The sequence below is a fragment of the Delphinus delphis genome, chromosome 20, assembly GCF_949987515.2.
Source record: "Delphinus delphis chromosome 20, mDelDel1.2, whole genome shotgun sequence".
In the NCBI taxonomy this organism is placed as follows: domain Eukaryota; kingdom Metazoa; phylum Chordata; class Mammalia; order Artiodactyla; family Delphinidae; genus Delphinus; species Delphinus delphis.
This window is the reverse complement of record NC_082702.1, coordinates 30,338,576-30,358,021: the sequence shown is the minus strand read 5'-3', so window position 1 is coordinate 30,358,021 and position 19,446 is coordinate 30,338,576. Positions and strand designations below refer to the sequence as shown.

General features: G+C 38.5%; 1 protein-coding gene across 1 annotated transcript in view; it reads right to left on the bottom strand.

Moving 5' to 3' along the window:
- Nucleotides 1–19,034, bottom strand: part of LPCAT2 (lysophosphatidylcholine acyltransferase 2) — a 62,293-nt gene extending 43,259 nt beyond the window's left edge. Inside the window, exons 1-8 of the mRNA XM_060000411.1 lie at nucleotides 18,764–19,034; nucleotides 11,086–11,225; nucleotides 9,586–9,803; nucleotides 8,161–8,273; nucleotides 6,187–6,247; nucleotides 5,009–5,067; nucleotides 3,699–3,733; nucleotides 402–456 (exon numbers count right to left, since the gene is read on the bottom strand). Coding sequence (XP_059856394.1) covers nucleotides 402–456; nucleotides 3,699–3,733; nucleotides 5,009–5,067; nucleotides 6,187–6,247; nucleotides 8,161–8,273; nucleotides 9,586–9,803; nucleotides 11,086–11,225; nucleotides 18,764–18,934 — 852 coding nt within the window. The 5' untranslated portion in view covers nucleotides 18,935–19,034. The remainder of the gene's footprint in view (nucleotides 1–401; nucleotides 457–3,698; nucleotides 3,734–5,008; nucleotides 5,068–6,186; nucleotides 6,248–8,160; nucleotides 8,274–9,585; nucleotides 9,804–11,085; nucleotides 11,226–18,763) is intronic.
- Nucleotides 19,035–19,446: the final 412 nt, after the last annotated feature.

Here is a 19,446-nt window from a genome sequence, read left to right as displayed (position 1 = left end):
CGCAATCTCTCAGCTTTCACAGAACATACTTCTTCAAGAAGTTGTGGGGTTCTACCAGCTACTGTAGTCCTTTGGTCAGCATGTGAAGGCATATCATACAACTTGGCAGAGGTCAGCACTAAAAGGATTAAAAGATAGGAACGGGTGATGCAAATCTGGCCAGCCAGGGTGGTGACATGCTGGAAGTTCCCAGAAGTTAGGAAATTGTGTTTCCTAACACAGTTCTAAGGGCTAGGGTTGACAGATGGTTTAGGCACACAATTTGCAAAAGACCAGGGCTTATTTTCAAGGTGGCAGATTTAACTTCCAATCTTTCTACATCTGGTCTCTCTAGACTAAAAATTCACAATGAAAGGAAAGGCCAAATCTTAGGCTCCAAGGCTACATTTTGAACCACTTACCTCAACTTCCACCTTTGTGAAGGGCTGGCAGCAAGTGAGCACACAAAGTTGAATGCTGAGGAGAAAAAAAGAGAAGGCCATCTTTATGTGGTAATACAAGTACCATCTAATATTACTGAACAATCTTTTCTTTACATACAAGCAACCCCATGTCACTCTTTGTATGTATTCTGCATTTATAAATGCCACACTGTAGCTACAACACTTTTTGGGTTTAGAGAACTATTCTTGATATTCAAAAGTTAAATTGCTGAATGCAATACCAAATATGTATTTGTGGGTCAGAGCCGCAGCTCAGCAGACTAAACCCCAAATTTGAAGTCTTCTTGACAGCTAAGACTCATAGGCCTAGAGAAACTAACCATGGTCACATCTTAAGGTACATTAATATGTTTATAGAAAAACTGCTGAGTAGAACATTAGTAAATTCTTTTCTAATATTAAAAAAAACAAAAAACCAGTGGGCCTTTCCTTAAAAGCAGAAACTTTATCATCATTGTCCCAGTTATTAATAAATGTTTTAGCTATGGGGAAATTTTCTGAAAAGTTTCATATTTCATTGTAAAGCTAGACGACGGCTTTCTTTTTTTTTTCTTTTTTTTTTTTTTTTGCGGTACGCGGGCCTGTCACTGCCGTGGCCTCTCCTGCACGTGGGATTCTCCTGGACCAGGGCACGAACCCATGTCCCCTGCATTGGCAGGCGGACTCCCAACCACTGCACCAACAGGGAAGCCCGACAAAGGCTTTCTTTAAAGTGGTTATAATCAATCCTCTCAAAGATAATTTTTGAAATGGTTCCTACTTGCAGCTTTCCAGTGTATATTTAGACTCTCTGGCTAAGATTTCTACGAGATTTTTATTTCGCCTAATGTAGACGGATGACCCAGAAGTCAGGCAGGGTACATGTTTAAGAAAACAACCAACCAAGCTTTTTCTGCTATTAAGAAATTAAAATATGATTTACCTGTAAAAATTGCTTGAAGGGACTTACTTAAGACAAGGAATTTAGGAATTTAAACAAGGAATTTACTTAAAAGAAGGAATTTAGGAAACAGGCTTATTAATTCCATAATTCATTATAAATTGTTAATGTGTCAGTTCTCATATCTTCTGTTTGAAAGGGAAAGAATCTTTTACTATCAACTCCAAGCCACAAAGCCAATCCATATTATCTATCATTAAGTAAATTGTTCTTTAATGATTTAAATTGAGCTTTGGAATTCAATGACTTGAATACATATTTTGTTCTGAAAATTCTGAATGCTGTTAAAGAAAAAAAAAAATACACAAATGAAACCACACACAAGATCTCTTTAAACTTGACTTGTCCACACTACAGACAAACCAAACAACACTTCTTAGACTGACATGAAACAGCTTTTCCAAGGCTTTCCCTTCTTGATGGTTAGTCCCTGAGTCTCCTCTCCCCTAGGACATCTGCTTTGGTGTAAAATCCCTTCCCTAGATCCTGAGTCAGAGTAGTACTTGGAGCCAGGACAATTGAGAAAACTGATTTAGAAGTAAGAGACACAGATAAATATAACATGAAGACCAGAAGATAAAGGTGGAAACAAGAGGTTACCACACGTAAGTGTGATGTGGCACTTGGATAAAACAACGTTGTATCTTTAGAAGATTTTGTGTTTGTTTATAAATCCTAAGAAAACTTTAACTCTGAAAATAACTTTTTTTCCTCTCTTTCTTTGCTGAATTCTATTTTTCCCCCTCTGTCACACATTTCTCAGGTTAGAGCCTAGATTAACTCAACCACTCTATTTACCCCTGATCTCCCTTCCAGAAAAGCTTCCTATTTGACCTTCACATCCACCAGCCCAGCTGCAAAACCAAAAAAAGTCACAATGAACCCAAAGTCACTATCTCTATGAGGACTTAACTTGTAAAGGCCCCAAGGATGACACACCTCTGGAAATATAAATATGTTATCCCCTCAATTTTCAGGCACTTCTTTTTCTAAAATGCTCTCATACTACTTGTTTCTCCTACTTTCCCCTTGTATAGAAGTTGAAAACCAGGAATTCGTAATTAGTAATGACAGGAAATATGTATTCTAGCCAAGGGAATAGACTGATTTCCTGTAGGGTTAAAGATAGCATAATGTCTAGATACCTTTTACAATTTATGTTCCTTATTTTTGGTGTTGTTTACTTAACTTCAACTACCAGGGACTGAAGTATAACAGGAACATAAATGTCTCAGGCGTATCAATGTTTATTAACACATGTAATTGGCCCATCTATTCTGATTTAAATGTATCATTTCAAAGCAACTTACATACACAAAAAAATGGAGAAAATAAGTATGTTTTAGTTAAAAAAATCTAATTTTCAGAAGTTGTTTGGATTGTCTACAATGTACTTGAAGGCAAATGATGATTTCTTTTAAATATTTCCAAGTGATCGTCACCTATCCATCAATAATTTGAGCTCTGTGTATAACAGTACCAAAAGGCATTATTTCATAAGTCCTGGGAAAGTCCTCAAATCCAAAATATAAACAGGCTGTCTTTTTAAAATTTTTTTAAGTTTGGGGAAGGTTTATTATTTTTTTTCTCTTCTGCCACCCAAAGCCAGCCAGGCTCCTTGAGGTGAACATAGATGGGTGTCGACACTCTCCATGCAGGTAAAGGACCAAAGGAGGCACGTAAACAGGCAGGGGAGCCAAACAAAAGAACTTCTTGAGAGTAAGTAAGATTCTACATGTTCTGCTCTTTTTAAAAGGTCTAGTTCACTTCAGCTAGCTTAACAGTGAAACTGTATTCTTCTCTTCAACATTTATAGAAACTGCTGATCCTTAGGCTCTTAAAATCCAAGAGTGGAAGTGAAAGTTTGGTTAGCTATTTCCTCAACTCAAATCAGACACATCACAACTATTTCAGGCCATATGACTAAAATGCTCTGGACTGTTTAAATGAATACAGTAAAATAAAGATGGAGACACCAGATAATGCTAAATTTGCAATGGGAATGAAATTACAAAATTTAAGCTGAGTAGGATTCAAATGAGATCACTGGAATGTTTCTTAAGAATAGGTAGATAAACACTTGAGACCCATTAGAACATGACAAACAACTAGAATTCTGCACATGGCAGACACTGGGGTTTAATGGGCAAGATAGTTATGCTCTCTACAGAAACTTCTCAGTTACAAGATTCAAGGATCTGATTAGAAATCTTTACTTCTACAAAAACAAGGCTTTTTTTTTTTAAAAAAGAACAAATTCTTTTTCTTCACTCAAAAAAAATTTATATAAACTAATAATAATATAAGCAACTTACAATTTATATCCTTGCCATGTCCATGTCACAGTATCCTAGAATAACAATAGTATTAAACTGTTAGTTCAGAGAAAAAATACCAAATAAAACAAAAATTTTATTTTGATACTGAATATACTTTCTTTCTGAATGAAAAGCAATATGCTGAAAAGTAAGACAAGCATACTATTATTGTTAAACAAGAGTGAACTGATCTATAAATTCTTGGATCACATATCTACATGGCAAAGATCTGTCTTCCATATGTAACCACCTATCTTTTTATGGAATTAAGTTGCTTTGAATTTTTTTAAAAACTTGTGCATGCTTAACTATTTTTCTCCTAATATGAACATATCTGGGTAATTAATTGGCTTACAAAAACCAGAATACATCAGTTCTTAAAAAAAAAAAAGTTTATTTGGGGAAAAAAGACTACAGTAGTGAGGTAGTGCACAGTGAAAGAATTTGAGTAAATGACAAATGCAAACCCACAGGTAGAAGTACGCTGAGTAAAAATTTGATGAATTTTAATTTTTTAACTACAAGTGTCCAAGGTTGAGAAATAAGCCGCTGATAGAAAGTTGAATGGATTAAGAACTCAATCTTAAATGACACAGATGATTAATAATTACATCCTGCCTTTTAATGTAAATTCTCTAGTAAAGAAAGCTCCTCTCCAAAACAGAACATCCCTCCCCCTGCCAAAAAACCACTTTTTTTAGGAAAATGGTGACGCAGTCAATACCCAGAAAAAGACAAAGCTCCTCGCTGGAGCAGAAGAGTATTTCCTGAGCCCACATGGACTTTCTATAGGATGTTAGGTTCTTTTCAGATATTTCCTTATTTAAGCTACTTGCCAAGTGTCACACAGCTACGAAGTACTGAGCCCGTAATTAAACACCAAGCCTCTTCCAAATTTATCCTACTACTTCAATCCTTCTCCACTAGTAATGACCAGTGAATCAGGAGATTTCTCCTTCTAAGCTTAGTGAAAACTACAAATTTATGAGAGTTTTCTGAAGTCCAGTCTAAGAGACCCTGAATCTGAGACTTAACCATACCATCACAGTGACTACAGGGTAGAAGCTAAGGAAATATCTTCCTATAGCTTAGTAATAGCAAAAGCAATATGTCAAATTGGTATCAACCAATATGTTCCTATCTTGCAAATTTTTAAAAACTAAATTATAGCAAGGAGAATGAGTCTGCCCATCTGCTCCCACCATTTATCTATTCATCTATTTTATTTTTTCAAACAAAAGGGGTCCTAGAGAATTTGTGCTGTTTGGAATGTTGAGATTCTTCCCATAGTAAACTATGATGCTTACCAGCTTGTTTGGGTATCTGAGGAGAACTGGCTGTACTGGAACTCCTGGAATGAAGGCCCCTATAACCATATAGTGAAATTTTATAACATGCTCTTTATATGAACACAAACTTTACAGTGAATTAAAAAATTAATAATAAATGATGTAAATATGTTAAATGTTTTAAGAGTACATATAAACTATTGGCTAAATGTTGGTAAATCCCTAGTGTTAGCCAAAATGACAGATTTTTGAATTCAGAATTATATAAGCAAAATATTAAATGTTATGCCTAAGTCACTTAAAATATTACTTATATCTCCATTTGTTTTCATTTGCCAAATACCTATTATTCAACAGGATTAAAAAAAACAGTAATGATGAAACCAAGACAAAGAGAAAATAAAGAGAAGAAAATCTAGTTGAAACCAAATGCTTGAACCCTAAACTATCACACTTGCTAGAATTGAGTTCTAACTTTGGCTCTGAGCATTCTAGCAGCCAATACGAAAACATTTTAAAGTATTAATAATTACTGTGAAATGACATATGAAATTACAAATTACTATAAAATTCACAACTTCATAATATATATATATATATTTTTTGCGGTACGTGGGCCTCTCACTGTTGTGGCCTCCACTGTTGCGGAGCACAGACTCTGGATCTGCAGGCTCCGCGGCATGTGGGATCTTCCCAGACCGGGGCACGAACCCGTGTCCCCTGCATCGGCAGGTGGACTCTCAACCACTGCGCCACCAGGGAAGCCTTCATAATATTTTAAAAAGGAGTGAACCTTAGAAGGAACTGAAGGTATTTTAATGATAATTGAAGTAGGTTTTCTAACTTGATGACACAGGACCCCAAGTGTCTGTGAGGGTTATCTTTGGAGGAGAAGAAAAATCTGCTAGTGGCTTCTGCTCAAACACACACACACACACACACACACACACACACACACACACACACACACACACACACACACACACACACACGGGACATTCCAAGGAAGAAGGGGTTATGATACCAAAAGAGAAAGCAAAGGAGTGAGTTCTGTGGATCCACATCATTCAAAACATTTTATCAGAAAATAAGAAATGCTCCAAGCAAACTGACAAGTTATTTTGTATATTTATTATCAGATCATTGAGAAATCTTCCATACTACTTTGTCACAATACATAATTTAATTGATCTCACCTGGTTTAAAAGTAATCAAACAGGAACGATTAGTACAAGTACCTTCTGGGAAAACTAGTATCTTGGGAGAAAAGGAATAGATTTAATATTTCAGTCTAATTAATAGATTAGCTCTTTACTTGCTTTCTTAAGACTTTGCAAATAGTTGCCAATTTTTATAAAGCAAAAATAAAATAAAAGGCTAACACCTGATTCTAGTGAAAGCTAGAATCTGATTATTTGGTTTTGCTCTAAAAGAAGTGTAGTCTGACCATTAAGATAACTAGAAAATGAATTAAAGCTTTGAAGAGAAAATACACATAGTAAATATTTCTTAATGATGATGCTAATGATCTGAATAGACTTCGAAGAAGATGTAGACCCTGAATCATGGTCAAAGTGTACATTTTAGGCAATATTAAATGCCTTCTTCTACTGCTGTACACCCTTAACCAAATCATTTCCTACTTCTTTGTTTCAGTTTTCCCATTAAATGATATTCCCTCTTACAACATATAGCTTTGGGACGTACTGAGAAAAAAGGAGGAAATGCCTACAATATGCTTTATGCTTACTTCAATTCGTTGACATATGGAATACAATTTAATGTCCTTTTTTGAGGAGGTGTTTTTAGCTTTTAATATACTTCTTTATGTTTTCCACACAAAAGACAGGCAGTACAGTTCCTCATTAACTGAACAGCATAGCAGCTTCATTTCTCTGAAGCTTTTAGAATTTAGCAATGAGTAAATTGCTAGGCACATAAAACAAAAAAGAAAATCCCTGCACTAACAGCAGTTACTAATGGGTATTTTATAATAATTAGAGAAGGAAAACATTATTAAGCTAAATTGTCACAATAACAAGTTATTTGTAAAATAAAAATTGTGAATAGGTGCAGTTCCATCCTCCAATTAAAAAAAAACCAGGTTTCTTACCCCAATCGGATACAGTATCAAATATGATTCATGGAGTGGATATTCTATATACTATGAACAATAAATTAATATAGAGTAAATCATAAAATCTCAAGAACTGGATGGGGCATTAAAAGTCATATAGCATCTCTAATGCTTGAATTCTTTTTACAATATCCCACCCAAGTTGTTGCTTAGCCAGTGCCTGAACATTCCAGAAAGAGATTCCAAATCAGACCATTCTAATTCTGGACAGAAAACTTGAGATGAGCAAAATGAACTGAAATCTACCTACTTGTTAACTTTCACCCACAAGTCCTAGATACATTCCTTGGAGCCAAGAGCAAAATCACACCCTTATTCCAAATGTCATTTCTTCCCAGTGACTTTTTAAATCATTCCTTACATGCCTTGGTTTCTAAAACCTCCTGGTTGGTCATATGCCTCTTGGTACTTTAACAACTACAAATCACCATGAGTGGCCAGACCACCTCAGGACCATGAGTTCTGCTAGAGATCACTTGTTTTCACCTGGGCAAAGATAGAGGGGTACTTATCAGAATCATCCATGAGGCTCCATTTATGCAATAAATGTTGCCCCTTCCACACCTTCAAAAAGCATTCCAGGGGAAGGAGGTGGTGGGATGGTAAAATGTGAAAAAGTTCTACAGGTGATTCTGATATGTCCCTGAACTAAAAAGGCTGTCTAAATACACTTCAGATAAACTTAAGATTTTAATCATTTCCAAAATAAACCCACCATATTGTTGAGTATAACTGAGCTTCAGTATCTCATCTTTAAAAGGGTAAATAAATTCAGAGGTAGAGAATTACTTTTTATTAGACAAAGTAAAAACCAGTTCAAAGAGTTTGGAGAATAAAAAAGAATGATACATTTAATTCCACAGAGTATCTCATGGGGAAGAGGACTTTTTAATATTCACTCATTTATTCTGCTTCTAGACATCTAGCAGAAGGTGTCCCCCAGTATTGGATCTGTGGATCCAAATGAGTATGTATACAAGTGTACAATAAATAAATTTTCAATATATTTAAATAAACATCTACTATGTTTTACCTGGGGCCATTCCCCTCCTGATGTGGCCCGCCTTATTATTTCATTTATTGTGTTTTTTCGAGAATCTGGATCTACACGGGACACCAACACTGGTTGCAGAGCCCGCAATATTCCTTTAAAACAAATGAAAAGTCACAACTAAGTCATTTTTGGGGCTAAAGCTACGACAGCAATGATACCAGATAAATCATAAAACAAATTGTATGGAAAATTAAAATGACAGCAAATCAAAGAGAACAACTTAAAAAAGCCCTCTAATTTAAAGTTTATTAGAACTTAGCTTCCAGTTTCAAAAGGATAGGTGGATATTTAGACCTAAAAATATTTCACTGATTTAACAGAAGTTAGCAGCAGGAATATGAAAAGAAGCAAATGCAGTTTTCTCCCTAAAAGACTTCTTCCTCAATTGACATTAAACATTTGGAATATACTATAAGATTATCTTGTTTTATTTCAGGAATATCCTGCAAACCGATTATGTGAAGTCATAGTACACGTGGGTAGGAGGCAATTATTATTTATCTTACTAAAATTTTCAGCGCAATAGTCTTTTAAGTAGGTAGCTTCCTAGCACATGCAAAATAAACCTCAATTTACCAAAAGACTATTGCTAAACAACTTTTGGGGAAAATGTCATATTACACAAAGCAAGGTGGTTACCTTAAGAAAAAAGAGAGAGAGAGAGAGAGAGTCTGTCTTTCTTAGATGAATGACAAAGCTGTAAGAACTACTATTATTTCTCCAGAGTACCAAGGCAACATCAGGCAGTTTTCACACGCACTTTCTCACCACTTGATGCTTGGCAATAACCTTGGGACAACTGGTAGCAGTTACTTGGAGACTAATCCCCTGGGGAGAGAGCAAAGCATCTGGTGGGAAAAACATTTCACTTGCTTCATTATTTTTTATGGCAGGAAGCATTAATTTTTCCACATCATAATTTTCAAAGAGTTACACATTTGTCCCTCATGGAGATCTGGACAATAATGAAGAAAACAGAGTTAGGAGAAAAGACTTAGTGCATTTATTTATCAGTCTAATACGCTAAAGAGAAATTCACTGAAATAGCATGTAACCAGTGCTTTCACAGATTCTTAGATTAAATTCTCTCTCCAAAAAATCTACCATGTTTGGTATTTAAAAACTGTTCTTTTTGGCTATATTTAGGAGCAGAAAGAGGTGATGGTGCAGTGACAGAGTTTAGACTTAAAAAGAATGATAAGGGTACAGATACGGAAGTCTTTAATCTTTTTTCATAAATTCATTCTTGTGATATAGTACCTCATTAAAAGCAAGGAAATATGTTTGAAGTGTTTTATTATTTTAAAGTTTTTAAAAAGCCTACCAATGAACTATACATGATTTTCTAAATTGAAAGCATGAACATGAAAATATTTTATCTCTGTTATCTTATAAAGTACTTACTGCCAATCAGAGGCACCTGCACATTCTCATGTCGAGATACTATAGAAGGTAACCCAGCCACAACACAGGCAATTCCATCAAAGAATGTTGAATGAGGGGCAACAACAAAAATTGGTGCTTCCACAGGACTTGCGATCTTTCCTTTCACGGTAACTATAAATCCCATTGAAAAGAACATGGCATGGCCTAGAAACTTCAAGACTGGCTGAGTAATTGTCCTTTGGAAATAAATACAAAAAAGGACATAATTAGCTTTGCCAACTGCAGCTAACAGCAGGGTTTTACTCTAAAGCACAATGCAAAAACCAAGACAAGCTGGAGCACTTCATTTTAAAACGTGAGCTAAGAAGAATAGCTAACACTTCAGTGGAGCTCTTTCTGCCAGGCACTGTTCTAAGTAATTTATGCATATTAATTTCTTTAATCCTTAGCCCAATTTTATGAAATAGATAGCATTTATTATTATCCCCATTTTACAGACATGAAAACTGAGTCCCAGAGAAGTAATTTTCCCAAGGCCATGTGGCTAATAAGTGGCTCCTTTATTCTGTGACTATAAAGTAATAAGAATGAATCTTCAACATGCATCCACCACTGAGAAATCCAAATCAGTACTGTCCTTCAAAGGAGTCACCTTGGAAATCTATATTTGTGTAACAAGGATGCTGCTACCTCCCAAAACACTTTTAGAACCGGCATGTGGAAATTGTCCTCAGAATTATTTTAGGAATAAAATTTTAAAAGTAAGCCTTATTACCTATATCATTATAGCCCTTAGACATCATCAAGAATCTTAAGAAGTAAATTTACCATCTCACTTCTCTGGAACAAAGAAATTTCAATTCCAGAAATTGAATTATTTACTCTTTAAAAAGAACCTGTCATTAAAGATTAGTTAATTCATCAAATTGTGCCAGGAATTGTGTTGGACACACAAGACAAGTAAGATCCAGGTCTCTGTCCTTGATAAACTCAGTTGAGTAGAGAAACAAAAAAATAGCCCTGGAAGTACAAACACATGACAGACATCTCAGTATGTGAATAAGCGTTATAGCTTTGCATGAAAAATGTCTCCCATAAGACATCCAGTGGGAGCTTTAAAAAATGGGCTTCCTATAGAATTCTCTCAAAATTCACATAATAATATAGCGAGGCGCTATTAAGCAACTAACTCCTGGGAAGTTTCTCTAACTTTAATTTCACGGTAAGGAGAAGTGAGACACAGAAAACCAAAGAACTTTTCCAGAGGGCACAGGGAAATGACCGATCTCTCCTTGCCCTGTAGTTTAGAGTTGAGATCTCTATTTATTTAAAGATAAAGAGCTTATCCCTTCACAGAATTTCCATACCTCTTATTTTTTATTTTTAGTGACATAGCCTGTAAAAACTATATTCCAAAATATCCTATATTCAGAGTCATAATTGTTGTTCACTGACTAAACTTTGACAAACCCTTCTTTATCTTGATTTTCCTAATATTTAGACATAGTTATTTCTTACCTCTTCCAACCAGTTATTGGGTGGGTCAGCTTTTCAGGACAGCATGTTGTTGAAATTGCAGCAAATAGCCACGCCAGTAATAAAATTAATGCAAGCAACAGGGCACGAATTGGAAGCAGGATAATTCCAAGAAAGAAAATCTGAAATCAAAGTTGATTAAGAAAACAGATGACATTATTTTAATGCTGTAGTTATCAAACAGAAATACATAAGAGGAAAATCTTATGCTATTCATGCATTCATTCAAAGATGAATTGGGCATTACCCTATACCAGACAAGGATCTAAGCACAAAGAAAATAAGACATTGTATCTGACCTCACAAAGCCTACAAAGCAGCAAAAGAAACAGGGAAGAAAACCAAGTACTGCCTGATCTGTATATCAATGAACGTGAATAGGGCTGCTGAGGGAACAAAGAAAAGGTTTGTTGGACTTAGTAGTCAGGGAAAGCTTCCTGGAGGAGTTGAAGCTGAAACGTCTTGCTTTAAGAAGCAAGCAGAAGCTGGCAAGGTAAGAGGGGGAAATAGTTTTTTGAGAGCTATAAGTAGGATGAATATTAGTAAAGGCATTAGAGTGTGAAGAAGTAAATGTATTATTTTATATACCTGCCAGTCCTTTATAACTAACAATAAGGAGATGGGGGAGGAAATACAAGAAATAATAAAAACTAAATAAGAATAAGAATAAAAACTACATAAATAAGAACAGCAAATAATACTGAGTGCTTACTATGTACCAGGCACTCTAAGCACTTGGCATGTAGTAACTTATCTGAGTCTTACAACCTTAAGCTGTTTTACATACAAGAAAGGAGTGGCACAGAGGGAATTAAGTTAAACTGCTTAAGATCACACAGTAAGTGGCAGAACCAGGATTTGAAACCAATGTGGTTATAAAACTCTTGCTCTTAATCCTATCCCATAATGTCTTTCAAGTGAAATAAACTATCCTTATATATCACAAATTGTCTTCTTTTTTTTTTAGCCAATTACACTACTCAGACAGTGCAGCCCTTCTTGTCTCTATTGGCCCGTAATGTGAATCTGAGCATCATCAAATAATTTATGAGAAATGCCAAAAATATTGTAGTTATCAGATCTCTCAAATTATATGTGTACATGTGTATGACTGAATTAAAAATTACATACAGGGCTTCCCTGGTGGCGCAGTGGTTGAGAGTCCGCCTGCCGATGCAGAGGACGTGGGTTCGTGCCCCAGTCCGGGAGGATCCCACATGCCGTGGAGCGGCTGGGCCCGTGAATCATGGCCGCTGAGCCTGTGCATCCGGAGCCTGTGCTCCGCAACGGGAGAGGTCGCAACAGTGAGAGGCCCGCGTACCGCCAAAAAAAAAAAAAAAAAAAAAAAAAACATACAAGGAAATATACAGATCTTAAATGTATAATCAATGAGTTTTGATAAATGTGTACTCTTGTAAACATCACCTCAATCAAGATACAGAACACGTCTGCCACTCAGAAAGTTGCCTCATACCTCTTTCAGTCAATACTTATCCTCTTAGGCAACGAATGCTGGATGTTTATCATCATATATTATTAGTTTTGCATGTTCTTGAGTGTCATATAAATGGAATCATACATTATGCATTCTTATGTGTCTCACTTCTTCCACTTAACATAATGTTTTTGAAATTCAACTATGTTGCTTTCGATGTCAGTAAGTCATTCTTTCTGACTGCAGAGTATTATTCTACTATATGACCATATGACAATCTGTCTATTCTCCTGTTGATGAACATTTGGGCTGTTTCCAGTTGTGGGCTATTATGAATACAGCCACTACAAACATTCTTCTACAAGCCTTTTTGGGAATAGTTGCTTTCGTTTCTCTTAGGTAAATACCTAGGAGTGGAATTGCTGGGTCATAGATGTAGTTTAACTTTATAAGAAACTGGCCAAACAATTTTCCAAAGTGGCTGTATCACTTTAAAGTGTCACTGGTAGTGTATGAGAATTTCAGTTACTGTACATCCTTGCTGACATTTGGTGTTTGTAGTCTTTTATAAAAATCAATTTTACTAAGGCATAATTTACATAAAATAAAATGCACCTATTTTAAGTATGAGGTTTTCAAATGCATAACCCTATGCAGACACCACTATAATCAAGATATAGATCATTTCCATCATCCAGAAAAGTTCCCTTGTGTCTCTTTGGTTTTTTTTTTGTTTTTTTTTTTGCGGTACACGGGCCTCTCACTGTTGTGGCCTCTCACGTTGCGGAGCACAGGCTCCGGACGTGCAGGCTTAGTGGCCATGGCTCACGGGTCTAGCCGCTCCGCAGCATGTGGGATCTCCCCAGACCAGGGCATGAACCCGTGTCCCCTGCATCGGCAGGCAGACTCTCAACCACTGCGCCACCAGGGAAGCCCCCCTTGTGCCTCTTTGCAGTCAATATATCCTCAGTGTATAGCAACCACTGACAGTCAGTCTTTCCTTCACTATAGTTTTTGCCTGTTCTATATTTTCATATAAATGAAACCACACAGTATGTACTCTTTTATGTCTGGCTTCTTTCACTTCATATTTTTGAGATTCAACCATGTTGTCATATGTATCAGTAGTATAGTCTTTTTAATTGCAGAGTAATATTCCATTGTATGAATATATCATATTTAATCTATCCATTAATCTGTTCAGGGACATTTAGCCTATTATAAGTTTTTAGCTCTTATGAGTAAACATTAATGTTTGAGTCTCTATGCGGACATACATTTCCATTTCAAGGGGAGTGAAATTGTTGGGCCAGGATATGCCAAACTGTTTTCCAAAGTAGTTGTATCATTTTATATCTCCACCAACAAAGTATGACATTTCCTGTTGCTTCACATCCTCATCAACATTCAGTGTTGTCAGTCTTTGTAGCCATTCTAGTGGGTGTAAAATGATATCTCACTGTGGTTTTAATTCATATTTCCTTGATGAACAATGATGGTGAGCACATTTTTTCATGTGCTTATTGGTCATCCCTTTAACCTAACTGTCTGTTCGAGTCTTTGGCCCATTTTTATTGGGTAGTTAGTCCTTTTCTTATCAATTTGTAGGAGTTCTTTATATGTTCTGTTTACAAGCCCTTTTTCAATACATGTATTGAAAATATTTTCTCCCATTTCATGGCGTGCCTTTTCATTTTCTTTATTTTTTTTTAAACTTAATTTATTTATTTTTGTCTGTGTTGGGTCTTTGTTGCTGTGTGTGGGCTTTCTCTAGTTGCGGTGAGCCGGGGCTTCTCTTCATTGTGGTACACGGGCTTCTCTCTGTGGTGGCTTCTCTTTGTTGCGGAGCCTGGGCTCTAGGTGCACAGGCTTCAGTAGTTGTGGCACACTGGCTCAGTAGTTGTGGCTCACGGGCTCTAGAGCGCAGGCTCAGTAGTTGTGGCACACAGGCTTAGTTGCTCCATGGCATGTGGGATCTTTCCGGACCAGGGCTCAAACCCGTGTCTCCTGCATTGGCAGGCGGATTCTTAACCACTGAGCACCAGGGAAGTCCGCCTTTTCATTTTTTTAATGGTATCCTTTGATGAGAAGAATTTTAATTCTGATGAAGACTAATTTATCAATTTTTATTTTCTGTTTAGTTCTCTTCTGCATCCTTTCTAAGAAATCTTTACCTATCTCAAGATCATGAAGATATTTTATATTTTCTTCTTCTTCTAGAAGATATATGAGTTTTGCTTTTATGTTCAAGACTATGATCCACCTTAAATTACTTTCTGTGTAGTGTGCAGAAGGGATCAAGTTTCTTTTTTTTCCGTATGCGGGCCTCTCACTGTTGTGGCCTCTCCCGTTGCGGAGCACAGGCTCCGGACGCGCAGGCTCAGCGGCCATGGCTCACAGGCCCAGCAGCTCCACGGCACGTGGGATCCTCCCGGACTGGGGCACGAACCTGCGTCCCCCGCATCGGCAGGCGGACCCCCAACCACTGCGCCACCAGGGAAGCCCGTCAAGTTTCATTTTTATCCATAGATTTATCTACTTGTTCCAGAACCAATTCCATCCCCCCTCCTTTTTTTTTTTGGCTGTGCTGCCGCTTGCGGGATCTTAGTTCCCCAACCAGGGATTGAACCCTGGTCCCAGCAATGAAAGTGCCGAGTCCTAACCACTGGACCGCCAGGGAATTCCCCAGAACCAATTTTTGAAAAGACTTGACATTCCCCGATAAATTCTCTTGGCCACTTTGTCAAAAATCAATTGAACATACATGTGGGCTCTCTATTCTGTTCAATTGATCTATTCATCTGTCCTTCTGTTGATACTACCCTACCCTCTTAATTGCTGTAGCTTTCTAGTAATTCTTGACATAAGGTAGTGTATGTCCTCCAACTTTTTCTTTTTCAAGCTTTTTTTGGGCTAATATAGATCCTTTGCATTTCCACATAAATTTCAGAATTAGTCAGCTTCCACACAAACAAAAAGCCTGTTGGGATTTTTGTTGAGATTTCAATGAATCTATAGATCAATTTGGGAGGAATTATCATCTTAATAATGTCGATTCTTCAAACTTATAAACATGGTATATCTCTTCATTTTACGTAAATCTTCATTAATTTCTCACAATGGTATTTTGTTGTTTTCATTGTAGTGGTCTTACATGCTTTTGGTTAATATATTCCTACGTATTTCAGGTCATTTTATTGCTATTACGAGATTATTTAATTTCATTTTGCAATTGTTTGCTGCTAGTATATACACAAAGTTGATTTAAAATTTTAATCTTTAAACATTATTAAGATGACAAAATCAATTCTGAGTAACTCTGTCGAATTAAAAGGATTACCCATTATATTGCCATTTGCTAATATGTCATCTCTGTAGGAAGGCCTTCTTTCAACACTCTATTGGGATTATTTTCCTCTCTGGATTTACTTCATAGCACTTACTAAAACATGGAATTATATATTTCTATACTTGCTTGTTTAACTTTTTCAGTGAAATACAAGCTTTAAATGAGCAGGGTCCTTATTTCTCTTGTTCATTGCTATGTCTCCGGGGATTAACAGTGTGCCTGGCACATAGTAGGCATCCAACAAATATTTTTGGTATGGTAAATGACCCCACAATTACAACCACTCATTTTAATTCCATATTCTATTGAGGAAATAGAAGCTAGGCTAATTTTTTATATGCCATTGTGTAGCAGACCCTTAAACGGTCATAAAAGAGAAGGGGAGCAATAAAGCTAAGCCCTATAATGAGACACAAAAGTCACAACAGTCCTTAAGCAAGACATTGATCATCATTTAGGATTAAATTTAGTCTGATTTAATCATATCAAATCATACTTAAATGCAAGTATATCAATCTTTTAAACTGGATAATACAGACAACATTGTTTTTCAATCATGTCTATTTAAATTTTCCTTTTACCCAGACTGTTCAAGCCATTGAAACTACCTTGGAATCTCTGGTCTACATGCATTTTTAATTTTTTTTTTTGAGGTATGCGGGTCTCTCACTGTTGTGGCCTCTCACGTTGCAGAGCACAGGCTCTGGACGCGCAGGCTCAGTGGCCATGGCTCACGGGCCCAGCCGCTCCGCGGCATGTGGGATCTTCCCAGACCGGGGCACGAACCCGTGTCCCCTGCATCGGCAGGCGGACTCTCAACCACTGCGCCACCAGGGAAGCCCAAATTTTTAATTTTTTAAAAAATATCGAGATTATATTCATTTCTATCCAATCCAAGTGGTAAATTTTAAGTGCAGTATACAATTGTAGATAACAAAGAGCATTAACTATCAATATTAAGATCAGCAAACAATACCAGATTCTTTCACACATTATCTCACTTAAATTTTAATCCCTCTTCCATGTATTATTATTCCAATTTAATAGATGAGGAAAGTGAAGTTCAGAGAGGTTAAGTGACTTGGCCAAAGCTATACAACTAATAAATGGCAGGGCCTGAGCAGGTTTTCTGACTAAGACTAGTGATCTTTCCATCATCCTACAACTCTTGCAGGGTTATTTGAAAGTGCTCTCAAAATGGTTGCAGGCATGCTATTAAAAAAAAAACAAAAACTCAAAAACTTAATAATTTACTCCAGGTACAATATAAATACTTATAAATATGCCACTTTGAACCTCTCTCCAAAACATGAAGCCAAATAGACGGACATGACTTTCATTTAAGTATGACCGATTTGACTGAATCAGACCAAAAGGAACCTTGAATGATAGTCAATGTATTTATTGTTTCAGAAGTTTTAAGATATAAAGGGAATATCTATCCATTTAAAGACATGAAGATCAAATTTTTAAACATTTAGTTTCTTTACAAAGAGGTATTACTACATTCACTATCTTCCTCTTCCTCTCTCACACCTTTCTTCAACCAGACACCCATCTACCATTATTCTAACCACCACCCCATGCTGCTTAGCCAAAAAGCGCGTATGCGTTTTTTCCTGAATATATTCATTTATATATATACACTTAACCTGCTTCCATCGTAGAGAACAACAGTCTCAGGGCACACAAGTATGCCGTGCAAAAATGACACTATTTCAAATCCAAAGTAAATAAATGAGTGAGATGGACAGGAAAATATTAAAACCATTTTTTCCACGCAGAACACAAAGGACAAACGTAGCTTGCATAGTCTATCTTGTTCTCTGATCACTAACTTCACCAAACAGGAAGTCCAAAGAGCGAGTATTACAAGAAAGAGCAGCATTTTACAAGAAAAAGGAAAGGACAGGAAACTTCCTTTTTGTATGTAGCTGTTTTTAAGAATGAAAGAAAGTCTGAGCTGCTTCTCATCCTTGAATGTAGAAGTGTTTGGGCGAAAACTGACTCAGGACCAAAAACTCTTGACTACCTTGAGCTGCCCCACAGAATCCCTTTTCTTAGACTGTGATTTCCCGTCCTTGATGCCCCTGCTCAGCCGGAGCATCCCAGCCTTTCTTCTTGTTCTAATTCCAGACCTGGGTTCCCTGCCTTCTCCCTTACTCTTCCCATCCCAAACTGACTCCTCTCCTTCCCTGCGGCAAAGCGAAAACTTCCCCAAACCCGCTCTCCTGGGCTACGATGACCTCCCACTAGACTTTCACACACTCCAGTCGAAGTTCTCCCACAGTCGTTGCCTCTTCTCAGCATGGAATGTTTCCTCTGCCAACGGCCCGCCTGCTCGGCCTCCTCCTGTCTAGGACCTTCCTCCAAGGCCCACCTGTTCTTTGCGTCTTCTTTTCTCACACACGCCCCCAGACCATCCTCCAAGGGCCCTCAGTTTTCAGTCCCGCATCTCTGTCCCCTGCAGACTCATGGCCCCTTCAAAAGCCCTCTCCCCTCAGATCTACATCCCTGTCTTCCTCAGAGCCTTGCTTCCCAGACTCATGCCCTCCTCAGCCACTCCCCTCTGACAACAACCTCCCCTGACAGGCCCAAGCTCCCCTCAGACTGCCTCCTCTCTCAGACCCACGTCCCTCCCCTGAATCTGCGTCCCCTGTCAGACGTCCCTCCCCTGGATCTGCGTCCCCTGTCAGCCGCCCCTCACCTGGATCTGCGTCCCCTGTCAGACGCTCCTCACCTGAATCTGCGTCCCCTGTCAGACGCCCCTCCCCTGGATCTGCGTCCCCTGTCAGCCGCCCCTCACCTGGATCTGCGTCCCCTGTCAGCCGCCCCTCACCTGAACCTGCGTCCCCTGTCAGACCCTCGCCCCGCACCTGGATGCGCCTCGCCGCGCCCAGCCGTGTCTGCTGCACGAAGGGGTTGCGCACGGGCGGCGGGAAGAAGGACGCCTGGCGGGGCACTCTGGGCGGCCGCTGCCCCGCGTTCCCGACGCCCGCGCCGGGTCCCGAGGCCGCCACCGCCGCCGCCTCAGCGCACCGGTTCATGGCCGAGCCCGGCGCCTCACAGGAGCGAAGAGACCCAAGCGTTGCGCGCGAGCTGCCGCTGCCGCCAAGGCTTGAGGGGGATCAGCTTAGGAGTCCGGGGTCTTTGCGCAGGCGCCAAAGTTACCTACCCGCCCTCCGGTCTCGCCCCGCCCCCTCCGGCTCTGAACACGCCCAGGTCCTGGCCCCACCCCCTGAGCACACCCCCACCCTTTTAGGTTGTCCGGCTCTTCCTCTTGGAGTTAATAGCTCAGCCTCCTTGGGGGTGAAGGTTTTTCCTTCAGAGCCAGGCACCCCACAATGAGAGACAGTTTAGGCTGAGTTCTCTGCTTTAGGGTCAGGCGGACCTGGATTTCCTTTTGCTTTTTTTTTTTTAAGAAATTTATTTATTTATTTATTTTTGGGTGCGTTGAGTCTTCCTTGCTGCCCACGGGCTAGCTTTAGTTGCGGCGAGCGGGGGCTGCTCATCGCGGTGGCTTCTCCCATTGCAGAGCACGGGCTCTAGGCGTGCAGGC